This window comes from Phascolarctos cinereus, unplaced genomic scaffold (assembly GCF_003287225.1).
Source record: "Phascolarctos cinereus isolate Bilbo 61053 unplaced genomic scaffold, phaCin_HiC Scaffold_726;HRSCAF=1367, whole genome shotgun sequence".
In the NCBI taxonomy this organism is placed as follows: Eukaryota; Metazoa; Chordata; class Mammalia; order Diprotodontia; family Phascolarctidae; genus Phascolarctos; species Phascolarctos cinereus.
The window spans coordinates 225,576,534-225,604,122 of record NW_027556098.1 but is presented as its reverse complement, the minus strand read 5'-3'; the positions used below and the strand labels follow the sequence as shown (position 1 = coordinate 225,604,122).

General features: G+C 36.2%; 1 protein-coding gene across 2 annotated transcripts in view; it reads right to left on the bottom strand.

The window, feature by feature from the left end:
• GRB14 (growth factor receptor bound protein 14) overlaps window positions 1-27,589 on the bottom strand; it is a 155,494-nt gene that overhangs the window by 39,916 nt on the left and 87,989 nt on the right. For both annotated transcript variants that reach the window (XM_020991076.2, XM_020991078.2), the window contains 2 exons: window positions 20,279-20,435; window positions 3,918-4,039 (listed from right to left, as the gene is read on the bottom strand). In XM_020991076.2, coding sequence (XP_020846735.1) covers window positions 3,918-4,039; window positions 20,279-20,435 — 279 coding nt within the window. The remainder of the gene's footprint in view (window positions 1-3,917; window positions 4,040-20,278; window positions 20,436-27,589) is intronic.

Here is a 27,589-nt window from a genome sequence, read left to right as displayed (position 1 = left end):
TCAATCTTTCCAAGTGCTCAGAGAGAAGCATTCATGGTACAACAGATAGTAACATGACCTCAGAATCAAGAAAACGAGTTAAGTGCTCCCTCTGACATACTGGCTGTGTGACCCTAACACTTCTTAGCCTTTCCGTGCTCTAAGCAATCCTGTAAGCCATTACTTTAAGAAAAGGTACCCTCTTACATTGGTAGAGGAAATTCCCTCATTGTGGCATCCTCTATTGCAGTGAAATCACGGGTCCATTTCTAATCCCTTTTTCTATCCCCATGCTCATCTCTGCACACAGTGAGAACTTAATAAATGGTTTCTTGACTTGAACTGAATTCATTTGATGCCTCTTCTTATACTTCTTCCATGAACATTATAATACAAAATCCCACCTACTCTCCACCAACTAACTCATAGATGCTAGGAACTGTTTCTTTTCTGTCTTTGTATCCACAGCATTTACAATAGCACCTTAAAGACAGCAGGCACTTAATAAATGTTTGCTGAACTGAATTGTTTATTCAGGATGCTGAAGTTTCTGCATGAGTCAGGGAGGGAGTGAATGCTAACATTTCCAAAGAGAGACCAGGTAGAAGGCTTACCATCAAGCCGACTGGGAAATCCTATTCTAAGGTAATAATCTAAATGTCAACACTCTGGCATGCCTATATAGATAAATAAATGATCTTGGCTTTTCTCTTCTAGTTATATAAAATCAAATATACTAGCTAGTTAAGGGATAAAAAAAACTACATATCTAAAGCATACATTTTGCATTAAGACCATCACTGTGGCACATCTCTTTAGATGTGATTTTTAATTTCTTGTTTTTAATAAAGATGCACACCAAGGAAATGCTTTCCACTAAAATTATGCTCCCATTTAATTTTTACTGCAACTGTTATTTTCTTTATTAAGAATCATCCCATTATTTTCCAAATGCCAATTCTAGCATGCTGCTTGAATCCAAACTCCAAGGGAGTTGGGACCATATCTTAATTATCTTATACTTCCCCCACTGCCTAGCACAGGGTTTTACATATAGTAGCCACTTAAAATGGTTGGTGGATGACTAAAATAATATAATAAAAGAAAATAGAATGTAAAAAAGGATTTTTTAGGATTTGGGCAATACTCAATTATGATATATGCTATGAATATTCCCTAAAGGATAATTCTAACAATGAAAAACTTATAGCAAAAATATGTACAGCTCCAGAAATAAATCAATTTAAAATACACTGAATATTCCTAATTTGCCAAATAATTTATGTTATGTGGCATAGATTTCCTTTTCCTATATTAAAGTTGATATCAATAAAAATAGTAAATTGTATCCAAGTTCCTATGTATAAGGAATGCTTTAAAAAAAAAAAGGCAGCCTGACTGCACCACAAAGCAGCATATATTCAAGCTGTAAAGCTAGGGTCATAGGATCATCAATTTGACAGCTGTTTACTACAACCCCCTCATTTTACAGGTTAAGAAAATGAAGCACAGAGAGATCAAGTAACTTTGTCCAGGTTCACAGCTAGTGTCTCAGGCAGAATTTGAACCCAGGTCACCAAAACTTGAAATCCAGTGCACTATCCACTATACCAAGCTATCTTTAAGAGGTTGAAGCCAATTTGTAAAAGCTTTAAATAAAAGAGAGAGGAGTTCTCTTCAGGTAAACAGGAGTCACTGGAGTCTCAATAAATCAATTCTCAATATTATCTGTTATAGCAAATCTGATTCCTGGAACTTGGATTCCTTGTTTATTACCATATTTTGTGCATTTGTATATAGGTATGTGAGGCAAGGGTAGCAAGCAGGGCCTAGAGTCAGGAAGACTCATCTGCATGAGTTCAAATGTGACCTCAGAAATTTGCTAGCTGTGTGACCCTGGGCAAGTCACTTAATCCTGTTTGCCTCAGTTTCCTCATCTGTAAAATGAGCTGGAGAAGGAAATGGCAAACTACTCCAGTAATTTTACCAAGAAAACCCCAAATGGAGTCACAAAGAGTCAGACACGATTGAAATGATTCAACAACAACAACAAATTTGAGGCTAACAGTCTCGTTGCTGAATCTTTTTCTTGCATTTTTTCTACAGTAAATTTCTGTAAGTCTACTGCTATTCTTCATACATTGTAGCAACTTTTTATAATACTTAGCTTAGTAGAGACAATTTCTTCCCTTCCATTTAAAGTCCTTTTTGATTAGATTTCCAAGATTCTAAACAAATGCATTTTTACTAGCCTTTGTTATGTTCACTGAATCCCTATGTAGTGATGTATTTGGCACAAAAGTTCAGAAGTCCACAATCCATGTTTTGATAATATCTTATCTAGCTTTTTCAATCCCAAATCCTGATCGTGAAAGCAACAGGGATGAAAATATCACCAATGCTCCCTAAAAAAAACTGTTTCTTGCCTAAGACTTAATAATACTTAGAAACCTTTCTAGACTCTTTTTAGTAGTACTGATTATAACTACAGAGTTTATCAGAAGTGAATGGCACAAAAAAAAAAGAAAGAAAGAAAAAAGTAGATGGCATTCATTTGGTTTGAAAGGTCTTGGGAAACTTTTTGTGATGTTCTGGATACATGCTCTGGCAAATAATAGATTTCTGTACTGTATCAGCAGGGAGACAAATAGAGACCTTACTATTCCTCAACAGGAAGCCACCAGCCATCATTCCTCATTTCTTCCTCTGGTACTTACTGAATGCTCACCTGACAGCACCGACAGATTCACTCCATCACTGCTTGGAGAAGGAGGAGCTGCTTTCTCCTGAGAGGGTACAGTTGACTCCCCTCAAGATAAGACATAACTATATATGCTCCTTAGCTCCCAGTGTTCAATGATCCTTCTTCCCTTTCTCCTCTGTGTCACATCTCCCCACTCTCTGACCTCACATAGGTTAGTATTCCCCTAGACAGGCAGCTGGTGGCTCAGTGGACAAAGCACTGGGCCTAGAGTCTGGAAGACATGAGCTCAAATATAGCCCCCAAAATTTGTGAGCTGTGTGACCCTCGGAAAGTCATTTAACCTCCATCTGCCCCAGTTTCCTCATCTGTGAAATGTGATAATAATAGCACTTACCCTGCAGGGTTGTATGAGGATCAAAGGAGATAATATTTGTGAAGTGCTTATCACAATGCCTAGAACATAGTAGGTGCTTAATAAATGCTTGTTACACTTCCTATACCTTTTTATTTATTGTTTTCATATTGAAGCCATTCTTTCTATTACTTAAGGAATATTTCATTCTCCCTATTGAAGACACATTCTTTAAGACCCATTTACCTTCTTTTTCAATGAGGGAGTTTAGACTATGCTTTCAGCATAGATAAGAATTGCCTTAACAAAGTCACGTAGTCCATGTAGGTCACTGCAAAATTCACCCTGGACTCCATACTCTAAATGGTATCCTTGGTTCTTTCTCTTTTTATTTTTTTTTTCATTCTTGCTATATTCATGAGTTCTATTTTTGCCACATTGAGTTTGCATTAGCAGAATATCCAATGGAAATGTCCAGCAAATTATTTTAAAATGCAGAATATCACTTCAACCCCTTCCCATTTACCAGATGAAGAAACTGAGACTCAAAATTTAAGTGTTTTGTCCAAGGCCACACAGCTAAGTAGTGGCAGAACTGAAGCAAAAATATAGGCTTTATGACTCTTTGCTACATGTGCTATCCATTATGCCAGTTGTCTCTTGTCTTTAATACAAGAAGAATCAAATACTTTCACACATAAAACATACTAAAATCACTAGTTCGCTTTCAGGCTAAGGAGTCTATAATTTAGGAATAATACAATTAATTTTGGGGACATATTTATTAAAATGTTCTCTTTCTAACATGACATTACAAGACTTTTAAAACGAAGAGCTTATTTTCCATTGCAGTATTTTGTATTACTTGTAGATATTACTTACCACTGGGTTTTTAAAGAATTCATATTTGGCATAATTTTTTCTAAAGTATAGCTTATTTTCTTCCTCCATTCCCCAGTTTGACTGAACTGTGATCACCAATTCATGGTCTTCTATTGTTCTCTCTGCAAAGATCAAGAATACATATATAGCCTTCACTGTAGTCTAGCTTCCTTATAACTATAGCAGCATTAAGACTTTAATTCAGTTCTAAAATAGTCATGTTAATCTTCACATCAACCTAAAATGTAATTGAGGCGGGAAATAAAAATTAACATGCCTTTTGCTGTCACTGATGTTTTAACTTCACTGCTGTCAGTTACAAAATAAATCTGATCACAAACATAACTAAATGTATAGGGAAATCAAATAATTCTTTTTGTCAACCTGTTTGTCATCCCAGAATAAAAATGTTGCTTCTTATAAATAAAGTAAATGTATTGTATTTTAACAACTCAAACCATGAAGAGATGATAACTTTTACAAGGTTAATAAACAAGGAGGAAGGGAAGGAAATGAGCATTTTTTTAGGCATCCGGTATTAGTCATGTACTGTGCTAAATGCTTTACAGATACAAATTTATTTGATTCTCACAACAACTCTACAAAGTAGATGCTATTATCAAACCCATTTTACAGTTGAAGAAACTGAAGCAAACAAAATGTAAGTGACTTGCCCAGGGTCATACAACTAAAAAGTGTTCAAGACCAGATCTGAACTCAGGTCTTCCTGACTCGGGGCCCAGCATTCTATCCACAGCACCAAGTCCAAGAAACATAATTTAAACCCTAAGAAAAATTACATTGAGTACTATAATGAACTTTCATAATCAGTGTGATGCATAATTTTTTAACAAATGGTTCATAAGACTCTACGATATTACTGCACTCTACACTTTCACAACTAAAAAGGCCCTCGGACTCAGTGAGATGAGTTGCTTGACAGAAATGAAAATTTGAGCAAAATGATATTTGTTCAGGTACTTTAAATTAAGTAAAATAAAAAGATTCAATCTAGGTAAATATATAATAATAATATAAATATAGTAGTATACAATTTTAATGTTAAAATAAATGAAGAATAGTAGGTGAGAAAGAGAGAGAAAAAAGAGTAATAAAAACAAAAACAAAAAATGGTGAGATGTAAAGGGAAGAAGCACTAGCAGGGTCAAGAAGAGGTCACTTCAAACAGACATAAGAGGTGAAATTTCTACTTGTAAATCAAACATTGGCATTGCTGGTAGAACTACAAGAAACGGAGGGGGGAACAGATTTTGGTGCCTTAATCTACTACTGTGTTGTTCCCAAAACATATTTGAAAAGCATCTGAGTACTAGGATTTGGGCATTCCAAAAGGAATTCTTCACCTAGAGTACTCACTTCTTTAAGAGCTTATTCATTTAAAAGAACTTCTTGAAAGAATGAGCCATGCATACTGATGAGTTTTTAACTGAACAAAAACTGGTAATAGTGTTTTCTTTTTAACTTTCAATGTCTATTCTGTCTTTATTCACTCTTCTTCTTCTTTTCCCAAGTACCAATGCTCCCTCCTATGGCTTAGTCCTTAACCCTTTGCTCTTCTCTGTCTATAATCTCCCTTAGGACTTTTGTCTCCTTTCATGGCTTCAACTACCAAGCTCCCTGCAAATGGTTCTCATTTCTCTATCTGCAGAGGTCACTTTTTCCTGAGTTCTAATACTGTATCTCTAATGTCCTATCACACATGTTCAGTTCCAAGTTCCACTGTCACATCCATCTCAGCATGTATGAAACTAAATTCACTCTATTTCTCTGACAAAATAGCTCCCTTTCTGGCCTGTCAACTTCTGTCAATGGCACCACCTTTTTCTCAATCATCTATCTAACTCTTGAAAGTCATCTCTGTGATGTGTTGTTTCTTCACCCCACGTATACAGACACATCTACTCAACCAGCTACGTCAATCCTTCCTTCCAAATATCTCTTATCTTCTTTCTCTCCTTTACATTCCACTTTCACCATGCTAGTTTAGACCTTGATCACTTCAAACCCAGACTGCTATACTTGATTACCCTGCCTTTGTCCACCTCACTCTCTAATCTGTTATACAACATCATCAGATTAATCTTCCTGAAAACCTGTGTCAGCAATCACTTACAATGTATCAGTCACTGCACTGAGTACTTTGGGCACAAAAAAAAAAGTCTACCTTCAAGGAGTTTACAGTCTAGTGAGAGACAGCATATAGAAACAAGACCACAGGAGCTACAGGGGATGGAATTAGAAGCTAGGGGCAACCAAGAAAGGTTCCATCAAGTAAGAAGCACTTGAACTGAGACTTAAGGAAGCTACAAATTTCAAGAGTTAGAGGTTTGGAAGGAGTTTTCCAGGCAAAGGGAAGAGCAGAGACAACAGATGGATTGCCACGTGCAAGGAAAGGCAAACAGGCTGGGGAGCAGAATGTAAGAAGGTCTGAAGCACAAGAAGAACCCCAGTTGGGATTTTATATTTACTGTTGAAGGGAAAAGGGAGTCAATGGAATTTGTTGAGCAGAGGAGGTGACATGGTCAGACCTACACTTAAGGAAATTTGCTCTGGAAGCTAAATAGAGGATGGATTAGAGAGGACGAAATTGGAGCAGGAAGACTAATTAGAAGGTTATTGCAATAGTTTAGGCAAGAGGTGATAAGAGCCTGAACCAGTGGTGGCTGTATGCATGAAGAGAAAGGGACATATTGCATGAAATATTTTTTTGAGGGAAAAAGTATAACATTTTGCAATTTTTAGAGGAATCAAAGAAGACACCAAGGTTGTGAACCTGGGTGACTGGAAGGATAATAGTTTCATGGACAGTAATAAGGAAGTTCAGAAGACAGGTGGGATTTGTGAGGAAGTGAGTTCTATTTTTGGACATGTTGAATTTGAGATGCCTAAACACATCTCATTTGAAGTACCCGACAGGCAAGGGGAAATGTAAGACTGGAGCTCAGAAGGGAGAATAAAGAATCATCTGTACAGAAATGAAAATTGACTACATGGAAGCTAATGAGATTATGATACAGGTGCAAAAATAAAAGAGGTTGAAGGACAGACTTGGGGTATAACCTCAGTTAGAGGAAAGGACATGGATTATGGTACAACAAAGAAGACCTAAAAAAAGTCATACAGGTAGGTAAACCAAGAGGTAGAAGTCACAAAAACCCAGAGAAGAGAAAACATCCAGAAGAACAGTCAGTAGTCAGCTCCAAAAAGGTCAACAAAAATGAGGAACCCATCCAAATTTCTCATTCTGGCATCCAAGCTTCTCCAAAACCTAATAGTACCAACTCTTCCAGTCCTGTTTCCTTCCTTTACATTTTTCTGCTCCAAACAAACATTCATGCATTCATTTTTACTCATTCATAAAGAAACCGTATCTTTTTGGCCTGTATGTGTGTTTTTTCCATCTACTCCCTCAACTGGACTGCAAAATTTTCCTCTTCTCTTTTTCTACCTAACCTAACTACTCTTAAATCTAATTTCCCCTATAAAGCTATGCCTGGTCATTCCATCCAGCTAGAAATGATCAATCATGTTCCCAAACTCCAATAGCACTTATATTGTTTAGTCATTTGTTACTTATATGCCACCTTATATCACTCATTACAATTACTATATTTGAATGTCTCATATCCCAGGTAGATTGTAAACTTGAAAGCAAAGACAATTTCATAGTGACATAGAACTTCATACCTGTTCAACAAATGTTTTATTAATTCTAAAGGGAAAAACTCCACAAACAATTGGCAAGAAAACTGGCAAGGGTATGAGAGAGTATAGAAACAGAAAAAGGAAGGAATCTGGATTCCAACTGAAATTAGGCAAGATGCCAAAATACATAAACTATAATCTTATGTAAATTTTACATAATTCACTGTATTTCAAATTCAATCAAAGAAGAAATAAAACAAAAGTGTTTTTTTAATGATCTACATTTAGTAGATGTCACAATATATTTCAAAAGGAGAATTACTATATGCAAAAAACTTAAGGGTACACCAGAGAAACTTGCATTAATGAGTATTGGTTACTGTGTACATAAAAAAGCCAGTGTAATGATCCATAAAGTAAAACTCAATGGGGGAAGAAGGGGAGATATCGTAGATTTCAAAGTGATTATTGCCTGAAATGTTCAGGTAATATTACTGATAATCAGAACAATTTTCAAGTAGTCCTAAGATAAAAATTATCTGCAACAAATCTAATATGAAGCAGGAAGTGGTATGTGAAAGTAAGAAAAGAAAATGGAACAAAGACTGCCAGATTAGCAGACATCTAACCCTTTACTGTATCAGAGACGAAAATTTTACAACTAGATTTTAGATTTGATCAAGAGAATTAGTAAAGTATATGGCAATAGTAAATAAAGAAAGAACTCAGGTCAAACGGCAATGATTTAAAGTTTATCCAACCTAATTCATGAACCCTTCAGAGGCCAAAAACATACAAAAGGAAACTTTACATGGACTGATAGGGTAGGTCAGAATTAATCTCTTTTTTGCCAGGTGTGGTAAGGTAGATGTAAATTTATAGGGGTCATTTTGGATCTGAAAGAAGAGAAATGGACTGATTTTTACAGTTTTATAAGCATGAAAGATTATACCCATCAATGCTATGGGAAAACAACTATTTAGCTGTTCATAAAGAAAAGAATGACTTTTATGTGCCACTTATAAAATCACTCATTATTTTATAATCATAGTTTATATACTATATTCAAGTTAATTTTAAAACTTCGCAAGAGTTTCAGCCACATTTTTAAGTTAATTAAAAGAAAATAATAAAAAACTGGCTGTCAGGAAGTTTGTCTGACAATTTCAGCTAAATGGTAAGCAGCTCTCACTATGATTCAAATATACTCATATGGTAGAAAAGGAAGGTGTTAGATGACTGGATGGTTGCATAATAAAGCTGTGTGTAACGTGGAGGTTACAAAGGTAAATGTTTAATTGTAGAGTGAACTTCAGGAAAAATAACAATCCCACAGAGAAAGAAGGCTGAGTTGGCAGCTTGTTTAGTTAAAAGACTTTGACACGTTAACAGACTTCACACTCACCTCTGAACCTTCAAGCCTCAAGAAAATATAACAATATGTGGGCAGAGAAAATTAATCAAGGGCATGCCTTATCATGAATAGTATGGGAAAACTAAACTAGAACCTCTAAATAAGAAAAATAACAATTTATGAGAGAAAATATAGAAAAGCATCAGGCATCCCAAAATGTCTAGAATCTTGCTCTAAATTAATTTCTCATTTCCTAAAACCTTTATAGAAATTACATGCTTAGTCATATTTATACAGCTACTTAAAGAACTTAAGTTACCCAGAAAAAAGTGAACCCATGTTTCTAGAGCCATTGGCAATCAGCGGCTGGAAAAACTTTTGTTCAAGAAATCTATATGCTACCTAACAAGATACATGTATTAATGACTACTCAATTCTAGATACATAGTTCCTGGGGTCCAAACAAGTCTCTAAGGCTCACATTTCACAAATTCAACCTATATCAGTGATTTCAACATCACAACATCAAATTCTGCCTAAGACACTTTCTAGCTGTGTGACCCTGGGCAATTGATAATTTCTCTTCGATTTTGTCATCTACAAAATGAGGATGTTGGACTCAACTTCTGTGGACCCTTTCAGCTCTAAATCCATGATCTATAATTACCACAAAGGGCCCAAAATTCCACGAGGCCTTCTTAGTGAACAGAAGTTAGCACTTATATTCTAGTGTGTGTGTCTGTAAGTATGTATATATGTATATATGTATATACATATAGTATATATTATGTATATATACATATATCATGCATGCATATTATTTATATGAGAAAGAAAAGGTAATGCATAAGAAATACATAGTTGAACCCATAAAAACCAGTGTTAAATTTGAAGTCAGAAGCCCTAACCTGAATCCTAATTCTACTACTTACTGAGTGCATGATCTCACACAGGCTACTTCATGGGCCTCAGTTTTCCTCATCTGAAAAATGAGATGTTTGAATTAGATGGTCTCTCTAATGTCCTTTTCCAAATCTAACTCTTATGATCTCATAAAAAGACTTCCAAAACAAAGCACACTGAGAATAATAACTACTCACAATTATAAAATGCTTTGAGGTTTACAGAACATTTTCCCCAAAACAACCCTATGACATAGATAGCTAATATAAATATTCATATTGCCATTTTTCAGATGAGAAAACTTTAGCTCAGAAAGGTTGGATTACTTTGTCCATGGTTTTATACGGCAGCTTTATAGGAAGCACAAAGCTAGTGTTCCTACACAGATCTTCTAACTTTCCATCTTCCCACACTGAAAAAGTAGCTAAAAGGGAGGGCCCGATATACCTGAATTACCATACTGGTCAATTAATCCTGAAGTAAAAGCTTCCCAGGGTCTCATTCTATCATAGTCCAGACCACTAACTCCTCCCCCAAAAAAATATTCGTAATGACTCTGATTCACCAAGGCAAATTTCAATTACATTCAGCATTCTGCAAATAAACAAACTGTTATAGAATATATTTCAAAAACATATCTGTAAAACATGGTTTGGAAACTCATCAGTAAGCTTTAGTTATTCTAGAAATTTTCACTTTCTAGAATAGTTTATCAATAATACCAGATAAAATATTGCTGTGGGTTAAAGTGAAAAATGAGATGACTCCGTCTGAACTTATTTGAAATCTTGTGACATATCTTTAAACTCTGTCATTTACTAGATCTTGGGCAAACAATATAATCTCTAAAAGCCTCAGTGTCTTCATCTGTAAAAAAGACCTTGAAGTCCCTAACTTCCCAGACTGTTGGAAGGATCAAATCAGTCAATGCTTGTAAGGCGCTCTGTAAGCCTTAAAACACTATCTGAATGTCCATTAGGTGCCACTCTTGGTAATCAGCATCAGTACTATATGTGATCAGACAGCATGTCTAAAAGAAAGCAAGCATTCTGCCTTTTTGTTATGTTTCATGGGAATCTGAGTTCGTGAAATATATATGGTACAGGAAAGTACAGGCTGGCTTCCGGTGATATAAGAAGCAACAGCAACCACAGATTGTATGGAACATTTAACAGGCTAGGTAAACATTTCAATTTACCTTCACTATATATGTATGTGTATGTATGTAAACACACACATACATATATAGTCATTTACACTTTATTGTAAATTAAATTATTACCATTATTATTATTTATTACTGACAACTGATTGAAAGCTGGCTCTGACTAGGGTAGTGATAGAGAGAACGTGAAGACACAGGGAGTCAGAGAATGTAGAAGAGTCCTGAAAAAAGAGACAAAGGGCAAAGGTGAGCAAAATCTGCCTGCTTCTCATTTTTACCTAGGCCTAATCTTGAGGGTCGGTAAAAGGAAACAGTCAGAGCTACCTAGAACTCTGAAACCTTCTCCCTTTTTTTCATTTTTTCCTCCTTAGTTCCTACTGAAACTTCAAGTAAATTTTAATCAGATAAAGAAGGTTGAAAAATACTTTTAAAATTGAAAAACAAAAGTGGAAAATATTTCCTATGTAAGATCACAAATTAAAGATCACAATTCCACACCTATTTATTTCAACACTAAATTACAGTAAGATCCATAATTATAGTGCAGATGTGAGGAATTGAGAGAAATGTGGAAAATTTGTATAAGCTGACGCAGAACTAAATAAGTAGAACCAAAAGAACAAGAAATTTGTTTGATTAAAACAAGACTGATGAAAAGATCACTAAAAACAAGTTGAACTTTGAGTACTGGAAAACCAATGAAAAGGGTCCTCCATATGAGATATTAAAACATACTTCCTCCTTCATGGCACACAAGTAGAGAATTATTAGAAAACAATGTTATATGCATCATCAGAAAGGAGTTAGATGTTTCTGTTAAATTGTTTTTGTCACAAGATATGGTTCAATCTAAAGAGAGCTAAGGTGTGAAATGAATATGACGTAAAGACAAAAAGTATCCATAAAATATATTGTTTTAGATTATCACAGTTCAAAATAAATATCTTAATCAATCACTGAAAAAATGAACATAAGAATACTTCATTTAAATTTATCATTATTCTGTGATTTCTTATTTTAAAATATTCCCTTATCTCAGGTTTAAATACAATATAGAAATTTAATATTTGATATGTTTTGAAATATATTCTGATAACTTCACAGATACAAAGCTACCCTAAAAATGTTAAGCACTTGCAAAAAAAGAAAAACACCTATTTTTTTAATATACACTGAAAGCAAAACTATATTTGTTATATATATATATGTATACATATATAGAGAGAAAGAGAAACACATTTGTCTTTGTCTTCTATAGACATCTCTAATTTAACAATAGTATAAAAATTTGAAAAGTTTCTGTTTTATTTCTAGAGCACTAACAAATTTATTTTGATGTTTCACAAACTACTGTAGTTTTGTGGCAACAGAAGGAAATACTATCAAATGGAAGTAACTATATGTAATTCTGTTTTTTATTTAATTTCTGAACAGAGTTTTTCTTTAAAAACAAAAACCTGTTCCTTCTGAAGCTGTTGATTTAGCTTCAAAGTCTTTTTTTTAAACCTCAATCCTCCAGGAATAGAAAGTGCTCACCTGTGACCTTCTGCCTGGGTTTCTTCACTGAATCTACTGAAAGTACAGCATGGAGCTGAAATAGAAATCTGAGTCCCCACTCTTCTCCTTACTTGATAAGAGAAGAAACAAAAGTGGCTTTTTACCTCTAATTCCCCCAGAAAACAATTCTTCTTACACCTTTGTTACAGGAAACTCCAGGAGACAAATAGTCCTTGTACTCCCATATGTTAGGGGGAAACTACATAAATTTTTTTTCAATCTCGTTTTCAGATAAAAATGAACAGCCACCTACCAAACAAAACAAAAACGAGAGAAGCCATGGACAAAAGAGGGCTCTATTTCTGAAGGGATTCTTAACCCAACAGTACTTTCTAATAGAAGCAATCTCACCAGGAAAACTGCCACTGAATTTAGCTGAATATCTGCTGTGATAGAGAAATCTTGATGCTGGGAATTGCTACGTATAAAAAATTGTAGTTTATTCTTCAGCAAATTGTCTACAACCTTCTCTCAACTTAGGCACTGGAAGCCATTTCACAGCACCAGAGCCTTAAAAAAGTTTGCTATAAATCCCACCTCCTCCTTGAACCATTTCTTTCTTGGCTGTTAATAGCTGACTGCTATCTAGTCTGGATAGGCTTTATTCCCTGGCACCCTCAATTAAATACTATCTTTGATACAAACTTATTTATATTTGCCATGATAAATACTTCCTCTCCCCTCCATTCAAGTACCAAATTAATATTTTCTCATCTTTTGTCTGAAATTTTTTGGATTATATATCTGTAATGATATTTTTAAGAGGATATAAGCTAGGAGAAAAGGACCAGGTGTACATAACTGTCTTTGTATATAAGCACAGTTCCACGAATAAGTAGGTATTTAAGTATTATTTTTGTTGCTGCCAATGATCATGCAGTCAGAAACATGGGCATTACAGAAAGGCTACAAAACCATTTCAAGAAACACAAGATAAAATTCTACACTATTTGTATATATATGAACTTAATATAAATACATAATATAAAAATTAACATAATTTCAATAGAAGAAGACTGCAGGCCTGTGTTTTTATCATCTCTGTGAGTTTCTGTCTTAAAGAGGTGGTGCACAGACAACTACCCAAACAAAAACTATTACAGGAAAAGCACCCAGTAATTAATTTTAGCTGTTAAAAGCACTAAGCTAAGAAGTTCACAGTGTCCCTATGTTACAATGAATTCCTCCTGAAGTGACTCCTGAGCAGTCTGAATATACGTGCTTGATAACTCAGGCTAATTGCCTCTGTTTCACACTGTAGCTTCAATTAGGAAACAAAACTAAAGGGAGGCAAATATGGATCTCATTAAGTTCCAGATGACTTCTTTGAGATTGAAGTTCTTCCTTGTATACCACTAAGAGCGAGCATGAATGTGCATCCAGGGAACTACAGTGACATCCAGTGGATATGAAGTAGCACAGGCCTATTTCAAACCTAGGTTACTGGAGCAGGAGTTGAATTAGACACAACAGGAATCTGAACTTCTGAAATGTACACACACTCACATACATATGCATACACACACACACACACACACACACACACACACACACACACGTATGCACTTTGGCCTTTGAATGAAAAAACTGCATATATATTTATATTTATGTTTACATATTTATGCATACATATATACATATATATGCAGTTTCTATATTCAAAGGCTAAAGCACCGGATAGATTAGAACCTCATTTTGAACCTATCACAATGAAGAATCTATCAGCTAAGTAAGAAAAGGTATGTGGTAGGTCTACCTCGGGCCTCGTCCAAAAGAGAAACACACCAACCAGAGAGTCTCATTTACAAGATATATAAAGAATTGATTCAATTTTATAATTCCAAAATTAATAAATGTTGAAAGGATATGAATAGTCAGAGCCCAAGGGAAGAAATCCAATCTATCAATAGCCATATGGAAAAAAAATGCTCCAAATCTCTAATAACTAGAGATGCAAATTATCACTCCCAGCAGATTGGTAAAGTTAAGAAAAAAAAGGAAAATGACAAATATTGGAGGAACTATGGGAAAACAGGCATATTAACGCTCTGCTGGTGGAGCTGGGAATTGGTCCAGTCATTCTGGAAAGCAATTTGGAACAATGCCAGACTGGCAGGATTTTCAAATATCATTTTATAAAAATTCTGTCTAGTTTACTACCCAACCCTGCTGAAACCACTTCAATTATTTCCAGTTTTCTATAGAATAAAATGTGAATTTCTCAGGTTTGCATTTAAGGTTCTATATAATCTGGTTCCAATCCATTTTTTAAACGAACTCTGTATTCCAGGCTAATTGGAATACTAGCAGTTCCTCAAACTTGAGACTAATTTCTGCTTCCTTGCATTTGTACAAGCTGTCCCACATGCCTGGAACGTAATCCCATCCTCATTTCTGCCTTTCAGAATCAGACTTATGCTGCACTTCCAGGTCCTGTCCATGTCATGACCTACTGGGGCCATCTCCACCTCTTCCCCACTGGAATCTTGGACTCGGCCGCTGGAACTATCCTGGGTTCAGCCAAGCCAACTTTGGTCTTCTCTTGCCCAGATCCTCACATCATCCACACTTCTAGTTCATTTGCATACCAAGCTAGCACATACTGTATTGCCACTCCCCCTTTATATGTCATTTTCTCCCATTATGATGTAAGCTCTTAGAAGGCAGGACCTGTCTTTCTTTCTTGTATTTGTATCCCTGCCTGAAGCATAGTAAGAACTTATATATGTTTCATCTATCTATATAATTCTGTGTTCATTTCAATGCTATTTCCTCCAAGAAGCACTCCCTAATTGTTGTTCTCTGCCATCACCAATATCACACATTTTTATGTTCTCTCCCTCAATTTTTGAGTTCCTTACTTGTTTGTGTACATGTTGCACCTAAGAGGCAAAATGATGTCTAGTGGATATAGTTGTGGACTAGATTTGAGGGGAAATGGTCCTGAATCTTACACGTTAGCGTTTGGATATGCACTTTGTTGACTGAGAAATTTTAACCAAAAATTCTGCAGAACACATCACACCTAATCAGAGAAGTTCTGTCAAATCAGTCTTTAGGGGCAGCTAGGTGGTGCAGTGGATAGAGCACTGGCTTTGAAGTCAAGAGGACCTGAGTTCAAATCTGGTCTCAGATCAAACACTTGACATTTATTAGCTGTGTGACCCTGGGCAAGTCACTTAACCCTAATTGCCAAAAACAAAAACAAAACAAGACAAATCAGTCTTTAGTTCAATAGGCTGTTAGCATTATAAATTTCATTTACAGGTGAGCAAATCAAAAATCCATTATCTAATTCAAGGACATTTTCCATTATTTACTCATAATTACAGCTACGAAAAACATGTAATTTATCTTCATTCACTATAAAAAGTAATAGGAAAAGAATACCATTCAGTGCTGCTAGTCATCTTGGAAGATATCTCAGGATTATTCATAAGATATGAATAAGAACTAATAGTTATCAGTTTGACATTTGGCAATAAGGTAAGTGACAAGTTAGTACAGGCTGCTTAAAAAAAATACTTGTATATTTTATCACTAGTTATATTTGATTACAATAAAAAAGATATGTAATTTTATTTCCAAAGGTTTTAACCTGAATCAAAAAGCAAGATAAACATCGTAACACCAGCCCCCTGGGTATTCCAGAAGTAAGATACTCCATCTCTTGCGTCCAGGCATTTTCTCTGTTTGTCCTCCAGGCCTGTAACATTCTATCTCCTCCACTGTGCCCACTGACTTCCCTGACTTCCCTGTGTCCCAACGAAAATCCCATCTTTTATAGAAAGCCTTTCCCAATCTCTCTTAATTTTAGGGCCTTCTCTCTTTAACTATTTCCTATTCATGCTGTATATACTTGCTTAGTATATATTCGTTTGCATGTTGTCTCTCCCAGTAGAACATAAGCTCCTTGAGGGCAGGGGCTGTCTTTTACCTCTGTTTATAACCCCAGCACTTAGCACAGTGCCTGGCACATAGTAAGCACTTGATATTTACTGATTGATCAACTGACTAAAATAACTTAAGTATGGTTCCAAGGCCTGTATCAGGCGACATTTTATAAAAAGATTATTGGTTCATATTCTTTTTTTAGCATTTTCCAGAAAAAAAACAAAAATGTTTAAATATATTTGTCTTCCTACTTGACACCTACAAGAAGAACTTAATTTTCACTTTACTTCATACTAAAATCTCAAAAGCACATGGAAATAGTCTACCTAAAAAAAATTATATACATATGAAACAACGTAGAATAGTGGTAGAGTGCTGACCTTTGAGTCAGGAAGACTTGGGTTTAAGTCTTCCTAACTTGCTGCCTATGTTACCCTAGGCAAGTCACTTAAATTCACAGACAACACTATAATACTATAAATTGCAATTCAGGTTTTGCAGGGGGAGTGTTCTCACCAGAAAGTTTGTGTGTGTCTGTGTGTATGAGATATAGATATAGACAGACAGACAGATATAAATATTCTCTACCCCACCCACCCTGGACAACCTCAGTACTTGTGCTCTAGATATTGTCTTTGGACTAACTACATAATCATCCCCTCTCTTCCTCTCTAATCTTCAATCTCTCCCCATCTACTGATTTATTCCCCCATAAACTACAAACATATCCAGGTCTCCCTCCTCCTTAAAAACCCTCATTTGGCCCTACCATCCTCCCAAACTTTCATTCTATAGTCCTATATATCATTTTACATTCTTTTCCTCCCTTTCACAAACTCCTAGAAAAAACTGTCAACAATCATTGCCACAACTTCTCAATCACTACTCAGCCCCTTGATATCTGGCTTCCAATTCTATTACTCAACTGCAGCTGTCCTCTCCAAAGCTATCAATGCCCTCTATATTGCCATATTGCTTTTCCCAATCTTCAGTCTTCTTGACTTCTCTGTAGCACTTGAAACGACTGACAATCCCCTCGTGATGGATTCTCTCCTCTTTGGGTTTTCACAATATCATTTTCTCTTGGTTCTTCTCCCACCTGTTGACTGCTCCTTTTCAGTGGCTTCCTGGACCATAATCAACATACCTACCTCCAACCACAGGTACACCACAAGCTGTCCTTGCCCGTCTTTACTCTTTACACTCTTGTTAAACTCATCAACTCCCATGAGTTCAGTTTTCATCTCTATGCAGATAATTCCAAGATCAATATATCCAGCCCTAGTGTCCTGCCTTCTGAGCTTCAGGTCACCAGCTCTCTGCTCGCCATTTCAGACTAGATGTTCTGTAGGCATCGAAACACAGCAAATCCAAGACATAACTCATTGTTTTCCTCCAAAATCTGTCCCTCTTCTGAACATCCCTATTACAGATGAGGTCATGACTATCTTTCTAGTCACTTAGGTCTGAAACCTTGGTGTCATCCTCGACTTTTCACCCTCTCTCACCCCATATAGCCAATCAGTTGCCAAACTTTGTCAGTTCTTACACAATATCCCTTGATCCATCTTTTCTAGAGAGGCAGCTGGTGGCACAGTGAATAGAGTACTGGACCTGGAGTCAGAAAGACTGAGTTCAAATCTGGCCCCAGATACTTACCAGCTGTGTGACCCTGGGCAAGTCACTCAACATCTGTTTGCCTCAGTTTCCTCATCTGTAAAATGGGGATAATAATAGCACCTACCTCATAAGGTTGTTATGAGGATCAAACAAGATATTTGTAAAAAAATGCTTACTTAGCAAAGTGCCTGACACATAGCAGTCATTACACAAATACTTTTCCCCTTCCCTTTCCTTTCTCCCACCCTCTCCCATCAGCCTAGCTCAGACCCTCATCACCTTTCCCCTGGACTACTACAAAAGTCTCCAATTGGTCTCCCTGTCTCAATTTTTCTCCTCTCTCCAGATGCATGCTTCACATGGCTTTCAAAGTGAAAATACAAAAACACAAATCTGACCCACGTCACTTCCAACTCAATAAAGTCCAGTGGCAACTTTAAATAGGGTTTTCTTAATCCTCTAGGATTAAATCCACAAATTCATAATGTGGCCCCAACCTAACTTTCTAGTATTAGTATATACTGGTCTCCCCTAAACCACATTACAGATTCCATGAAACTGGTCTATTCCTCACATATGAAACTACCTCTGTGCTCCATGACTTTGCAGTCTGTTCCCTCCATACCTAGATTGTACACCCTCCTCATCTCCACATCTTCCAATTCCTAGTTTCCTTCAAAGTTCAGCTTATGTGCCACTACCTAAACTACTCCTTTCCTGATCTCACCACCCAATAGGGCTCTCCCACAAAAAAAAAAAAATTGTATTATTATGTCTTGCCCAATAGAATGTAGATGGTTTCATTTCTGGCTGTCTATCCCTCGTGACTCACACAGCGTCTGCAACATAGTAAGTGCTTAATAAATGCTTGTTGATTAACTGACATTCTCCACATGTAAAAGTTAGGGAAATATATGCTTTAGCTGTTTACACTGAAAACTGAAGTAGCAAGTGGGGAAACTGTGTTGCCTCACTTGACAATACAAAAAAAATGTCTGCAAGAGCCGACTTGACTTTGGTAGCTATTTCATATACTTAAACCAGATTGGAAGATATACTTCAGATTTCCCAGCAACCACCACCAGGATGAACAAATAAATGCCAAAATTATGGCTTATCTCATTCAGATCCCTACACATTCTTTCTAGGCCACCAAATGAGGTTGTGAAATTTCTTTTCCCAGAGAACTTTAATATTCGGTCAAACATCCATCAGTTTAGAATTTCCCTGGACAAGTCCATGTTTTGGTTCGAGGAAATAATTCAAGTTGCTAAATGTTCATCTAAAAAAAAGGGATGGTAAATAAATTTACCACACATTAAGTCTTCTACTGAAACCAATGCTATGTTTTGTTAATGCTTTTCAAGAAAAAGTAAGACGAGAGTCTATTTCTTTTTTTTTCTTTTCTTTCCTTTTTTGGTCATGACCTCATGACCTCATCTGTAATAGGGATGTTCAGAAGAAGGACAGATTTTGGAGGAAAAAAAACTGAGTTGTGTTTTGGATTTGTTGTGTTTGCGATGCCTACAGAACATCTAGTCTGAAACGGCCAGTAGACAGCTGGTAACTGGAAGCTCAGAAGGCAGGACACTAGGGCTAGATATATTGATCTTGGAATTATCTGCATAGAGATGAAAATTGAACTCATGGCAGTTGATGAGTTTAACAAGAGTGTAAAGAGAGAAGACGGGCAAGGACACAGGTTGTGGTGTACCCATAGTTAGAGGTAGACATGTTGATTATGGTCCAGAAATTGGGGTTAAGTGACTTGCCCAGGGTCACACAGCTAGTAAATGTCAAGTATCTGATGTCGGATTTGAACTCAGGTCCTCCTGACTCCAAAGCTGGAGCTCTATCTACTGCTCCACCTAGCTGCCTCCCTTTTTTTTCCAACTTATTAAATACAAATCATCTTAAACTTTTTTTTTTCAGCCAAAGACAAGGTTCATTAGAACATCCACCATGTTGGCCAGACTCTTAAGGAATGTGAACATTACTGAGCTATTGGCTAGATTATAAGAATCTGAACCATGGCTAGACAGTCTATTTCTACCTGATTTTAGCCCACATCTTCCACAAATTGTGTTTACCTGAAGAACAATCTTCATCATGTTAAAAAGGAAGAGTATTTGTGAGATAGATGATCCTTGAGAAATTATCATGTTTGTTGAATTAAATGAAAATCCAGCTCTGTCTCCTTACCTAAACCTATGTGAGGAAGGTGTTCAATAAGAGTCCAACTGTTGTCATCGATGTAATGATTCTTAAGGATTAACAACTGGCAAACATCTCTGGCTGTTATATCACTTGGTACTTCCAATGCTCTGCTGGTGCCATCTTCATTGTACACTTTAATTACCTGTGCAAACAGAAAAGGGGACATGTAGCTATTTAATATGTCCTGACCAAGCACTAGTCACCAAAAGTCTTACATTAAGTGAGCTGCAAAGAAAGAGCTCATCTAACTTATCTCTTTGCATAATTAGGATTTTATTTAAAAGTGTACTCTTGGACATACTTTCTAAGAATCAACATTTCTCTAACCACAGGATTTCATTTATTCACAGACCTGATTACTACAAAAGGTTAAAAGACAACACTTGTTACCATCATCTGGAATATTGAACTCTACATAAAAGATTTCTACATAGGAACAACCTACCAAAAAGAAATAGAATTGTCCAAAATACCTTCAGCTGGTAAACCAGAGAGGCAACTTGGGAAAGCTGATCAACAGATAGCCCCGAAGTAAGGAAAAGTGGGTCAAGTCCTGCCTCCAACAGAAATAGATTGTGTGACCCTGAGCACATCTCCAAGACCAGCAGTGTTCAACACGATCCTCTGACTACAAATTACAGAGGTGGCAATCAGCATTCTTCCCCTGGAAATTCCCTATGCTAATCAAATAATGCATCCTATCCCTATCCCTTTCTCCATGTTTAGATTTGTCTATTCCAGACATGCAATTAAGGAAAGCTGTTTTGCCCTATTAGTTAAAGAAAGACCATGAAAGTATCAGCCAACAGTGAAATAGGTAAAAAAAAATGAACAGCAAAACAAGCTACATTAATTGACACCATGGTTAACACCGTTCTATTTTCTACTTCCCCCTAAAAGAAAATAATAAAAAGAAGTCAACAGAATTAATTAAAAAAATATTCAAATACAAAATAACTATTTAGTTTGATTTCTTCCTATTTTGCTTTCAATTTTGTGATTTATATCACAAATGTGTAGATATAGTACTGATCATTTTTAATAAAATTCCATTTAGTTATACAAAGTAATACAGTGAGAATTTAACATTTGTAACCCATAAAATATATCAAACACGTAAGAACAAATGAATAATTTAAATTGCCCAATATTTAAACAGGCAGCTAGGTGGTAGCAGTGGATAGAGTGCTGGGCCTAGAGTCAGGAAAACTCATTTTCCTTACTGAGTTCAAATCTGGCCTCATGCACTTACTGGCTGTGTGACCCCAGGCAAGTCACTTAACACTGTTTGCCTCAGTTTGTTCATCAGTAAAATAGTCTGGAAAAGGAAATGGCAAACCACTACAGTTTCTTTGCCAAGAAAACCCCAAATGGGGTCACAAAGAATTGGACATGACTGAAAAACAACTGAACTAAAAACATTTAAACAATCCAGCTAGATTCTAAAGATATCTTATTACTCCTTTTCCCTAACAATGTAATTTTAGCACTTTATGTTTCCTGGACACTTGACTAAGCAAGGCATTCCACATTTGAGCCTGTTTACTTATCTATAAAATAAGGAATATCTGCACTACTTCACAATGTTGTGAGCAAAAAATGCTTTTAGTTTTGAAAGCCTCATTTGTATGAGCTATTATAATTATTGTATATATGTATTTTAAAGCTCTAACACACAAAATAATATTCAGTGTTATATTGTAAACTCACCTAGGTATTTCTACTTTTTGTCAGATACTCCTTGCATAACCTTGAAGAATAGTAAAACAAGACCAGTATTTTGAACCTGAATCCTCTTACTGGACAAACTCAATGGTATTTAATTCTATTAACAAGATAATCTAAGGGGCATAGTTTTTTATGGAAGCTGGGTAATATATATTCTTTAATACAAGAGGAAGAAACAAATGATAGGGAACAGCATTCTTTCTCTATTTTTTCCTGAATTACTTAGGTTTAGTACACCTTTCTTTAGTACTAAGCACAAAAAAAAAAATCAAAAAACCAAAATGTTTTGCTAGATTGGCTTTCAATTCACTGAACCAAAAATGTTTTCATCCTTCATAATGTCACAATGTTGTTTTTAAAGTCCTACATGCAAATGATCACAAATCATGCAAAAGGTACTTCAGTATACTCTCCAATATTTATATATCATCCTTATGTCAGTATTCAATAATAGAATATAAAATTCTATAATATATTCAATTTGTGGCCCAACATAAACTCTAATTTATATTAGTCCTTCATGAGTTTTCTGTGGCTGGACTGGTGATTCTCATATTCTTCCATGGCCAAAGAATTCATCCCCTCTTGGCCAATTCACAGGTGATGAGTCTTTCCCTATTTAGCAAGGCCAGTTCTCAGACAGCACCATAATCTCCCACTGTACTCAAAGACTTTAGAGTTTGCTAGACTCAATAATTCTCTATTGATAGACCCTTAGAGAATCCAGAATTTATGGTAGGACATGGGAAGACCCATGGGGGGGGGGAGGAATATATAAAATGGCTGCAATCTGCTCTACCTGAGGTGATATCAACATCAATGAGGTAACAGATTCACTGAAGTAAAGTGATTCCTTTCAACTTTACATTTGGGTGGGCTATTTTTTCCCCTGAGTGTTCCATTTCCCAGTTGGCACTTATCCAGCCTTGTTTTTGAAGCCATCTTGACTACATACACACATATTTACATCTCTGTGTGTGTATTTATATATGGCTGTCATGATGAGACAGAGAGGCAGAAAGAGAAAGCAACAAAGGGAGGAAAAGAGAGAGGGATAGGGAGCAAAAGAGTAAAAGAGACAGCATCAGAGAGACAAGAGAGAGTGACAAAGACAGCAACAGAGACAAAGAGGGGTCAGAGAGAATGACACAGAGTGACAAAGACAGCATGACAGAGACAGTGAGTGACAGAGACAGAATGTGACAGAAAACAAGAAAGAGAAATTTCTGTCCAATATTGCCAAGAACAGGGACTAAAGATGTTAAGGAAAAATGAGACTTTTATTTGGATTACAGTTAGAACATATATGTCACTAAATCAAAACTTCTATATGAAGTAGAGCTGTCTTTATCCCTGATGCTTATTTTAAGACATAATTCTGTCTTTTAAAGGTAAAATTCCATTCCAGTTAAATTCTATATAAATAAATGGTTGACTGTCATCTTAAGAGTGTGCTTTTGATAGAAAAATATTCATTAAAGCTTCTTGTCATTCTTTCTCAGAAGAAAAAGAAACATAAAAGAAAATGTGACTAAATACCCACTGTCCCCTTGGAGTTGTAATACAGTACATCCACACAGAAATCAGGAATAGCCTAAATCTTGGCAACTTTTTTTTAAAGGTTCAAACTTTCACAAAGACTACTCATAATTAGAAGGCTCTGCAATTTGTCATACTTTTAACCCATTTTAAACTTTGTTGTTCCATTTCCTCTATATACCAAAAAGTGAAAAGTAGCTTAACCTTTTTATGCAATCACATCATATAATAAAAAGCAATCATACACTTTCCAGTAGAGTAACCTAGACTGCTCTATAAAATGCTACAGTATAAGAAGAATATTATTCATTTTCATCTCTCCATTAAATCATCAGAGACTGTAAACTAACAGGAGAGAACTACCCATGAAATATTTGGATTTCACCTAAAGGAGAATAAACTTTTCTTGTTCCAACCATTGGAGTGAAACTAGTCTTTCGAGAGAGGCAGGGCCATGAGAAGAGGCTGACTAGGATAACTTATCAGTATAAATAAAATTACTGCCAAAGGCCACCAGACAAGACTATCCACTGACTGTGTTTGGTATTTCTCATAAAGTCATGGTAATTATAGACATAATAACCTTGATCTTTGTAACACTTTACTAAGTCTTTTTGTATTTTTAAAACTGCTGTGAAGAACAGGATTTCCAGGAAAGAAAAATTAAAATAGAAATAAAGGAGATGAAAAGGGTACTTTATAGAAGATGAGTTTCAAAAATAACTGACAATGTAAAAAAGAAGGAAAATTAACAAAATTAACTCCTATTCATAATGAAAATATTTAGATACACAGAATTATCGGACTGCTTGTTTTTTTTAAAATGGCAGTTAGTCAAAGAAATGAAACAGTGAGTACAAAGAAATTAAAGAAAAACATATATAAAAGTCAATCCAACATATATTATCTTGTTGCTAATGTATACAATGTATCTATTTGTCATTATATGTTCAAAGGTAAATGAACTAAAGTATGGCTGAAAATCTTCTGGAAGCAAAATATTTTAAGAAGCCTTTAAAGAAAAAAAGAAAAACAGGGCTTAGACCAAGAATATAATCATGTACCAAGAGCAGGCCTGCCATGTGAGATTCAAGGCCATTTTTCGATCTGGATTTGCAATAGAGAAATCTAATTATTCCAAAAATCGTTCTCCAATAGTCTGGCCATTTCAAAAGGTGGTAATACAACACCAGGAGATAAAAGAAGGACCCTCACCTGTTACAGCCAGCAGCAAGATCTTACCTACTCAGTTCCATCATTCTTTTTTTCTCTAGGGAATGAGGAAAGAGCAGAAATATAGCTATCTACATAAAAAAATAAGCACTAACAAGGATTACTGAGCCACAAAAAGAGGGGGAGGGAGGAAAGATGATAAAGAAAAAGGGTTGGACATCAATGGTTTGAATCAACACATTTTGTACTTAAGGAAAAAATACTTCTTTGTATATAACTATTTTAACATTCTCAAAATCGCATTTTTTTAAAATGTATTTAAAGATTATTTTGATATAATAAAGTTACTCAAAATAAGGCTACCTGTATAAAAGATCTTGATTTTGCATCTCATCCATAAACCAGATTCTTAAAATTTCCTAATTTGAGCAAAGTTTTTTAAAAAAAAGTGATAGCATCAAGCCTTGGCAGACCCCTGACATGTACTTATTGTGGGTCTCTGGGAAAATCAATTAAAGTTCTCAGTGCTCTACATAACTCTCTAAAACTATAAGTTGTCCAAATGTTGCTGACCTGCATTGGTAGAGGAAGTTTCCTTACTGGAAAACTCTTTAATCAATGAAATCACAAGTTCAGTTCCTTTCTTATTCCATACCTTAATTCCAAGATGAGTAGGTAGTTTTCAATTAACCCTATTCTTATGTTTCCAAATACTGATCTTCACTACTTCTAACAGATACTCTTTGTACCTCATTTTAGGCAGGATTTTTAAAGAAGTCACAGTGGCCCTGATTTAAACAAATAAAAAATTCCCCTAAATAAGGAATGTATTACCTAAAGATCTTGCAGGTTAAGTTAGTTGTTAGCTGGAATCTTATAAATTATGATAATTCCATTGAGTCAGTCACTTGTCCAAGTCCAAAATCCTCACTTACTCTTCAACACTATTTCTCTGCTCTAGGTGGAGTAATCTTGTTATTTTACTTGCCTAGAATGATGTCCCACCTCCTCTTCTCCAATTCCAGTAGTCCATTTGTGTACAAGATTTGCATCTTCATTATACAAAAGATTTGTTATTGAGGAGTTGCTTTTATGTTCTGTAGTTGCTTCACATATCTGCTATCAAGCCTTGGCAGACCTCTGACATGTGCTGATTGTGGGTCTCTAGGCAAGTCAATTATAAGTTCTCACAGTGATCTCTCCAACTGTCAAGCAGTTCTGTGAGAGCTGGAATCTCATTTTTATCCCTCATAGTGAGGAGATAATGCTGTGAACACAAGAGGTGTTCAACATGTGCTTGTTAGGGGCAGCTAGGTAGCGCAGTGGATAGAGCACCGTCCCCAAAGTCAGGAGGACCTGAGTTCAAATCCGGCCTCAGACCAAACACTTGACACTTACTAGCTGTGTGACCCTGGGCAAGTCACTTAACCCCAATTGCCTAAAAGCAAAAAAAATAAATAAATAAACCAAAAACCAAACAAACAAAAAAAAAACAAAACATGTGCTTGTTAAATGCATACTCATATAGGGAAGATATGTGGGCTCACTAAAGTGGTTCCTTGAAAAATTATTTGAAAAATAACTAAGCAGAGTTAATTTCCATTAATTCTGTGTTTGATGTCCAGACTGTGGTTTAAATTAGCATGTGAGTTAATTGTGCTTATGATGCTTATATCATAAAGATAAAGCCTTTCCTTCCTCTAAATGGAAGTGATTTAGGATGCCTTGTAATTCCAAATTACATAACTTTTTCTATCATCAAATGTTCAATAAATACCACAGGTTGTCATTGAAACAGTAACTTCTTCCAAGACATTAGCAGCTATGAAGACCGCCTTTGTTTCTAAAATAGAGCATTCTAGGAGTCAGAGCTAAGATGGCAGAGTGAAAGAAGAGACTCGCCTGAGCTCTCCCCCAAATCTCTTCAAATACCTCCAAAAAGTGACTCTGAACAAATTCTAGAGTGGCAAAACCCACAAAGAGACAGAGTGAGGCAGATTTCCAGCCCAAGACAACCTGGAAGGTTGACAAGAAAGGAATGTTGCCAAGGCCTGAGAAAGTAGAGTTAGCATGCAGGGCACAGTGCAGACCCAGCCTAAGCAAAGCCAGAGAAGGCCTCAGGGGACTGAATCACCAGGAGCAGTGGTGGTTTCCAGTCTTCTCAACCCACAGATGCCAGAGACAACTTGGAAGATTATCAGGAGGGGTCTGTCATAACTGGGTCAGAGAGAAGCACAGTCCAGTCCAGGGCCACAGGGTGTGCAAATACAGCCCCAGCACCAGAAAACCAGGAATAGCCCTTAGGAGTGACTGAATCAGCAGCAGTAGCAGCACTGCTGCTCCTGGAGCTATTAGCCCACAGACTGAATGTTTGAAAGTCACCTATTTCAACTTCCAGGAGCCAAGATGGCAGAATAAATAGTAAATCACTCTCACCCTCCCTTACTGACCTTGAAAAACCCAGAGAATGTTGCCCTAGGAAAGATCCTGAAATAGCAGAATCAGCAGAAAGACAAGATACAGCAGTCTTTTAGCTTGTGAGGCTAGAGGGAGTAATGGGAAAGGTCCCTCTTGCTATGGCTGAAGAGGACCAGTACAGGATGGAAGGCATCCCAGCAAGCCAGCGGCAAGCCCACCTCAGCAAACCAGTAACCAGGCCCCTAGCCTCCAGCACAAGGAGCCTGGGACAGTGCCCCCTGTGCCCCAGAAGCAGAGATCAACTTTAAAAGCCAGAAAAAAAGGCAAACAACATGAACAAGAAGCAACATAGAAAGACAATGACCATAGAGAAGTACCTTGGTGACAGGGAAGACCAAAACACAAATTCAGGAGAGGACAACACTGTCGATATACCCA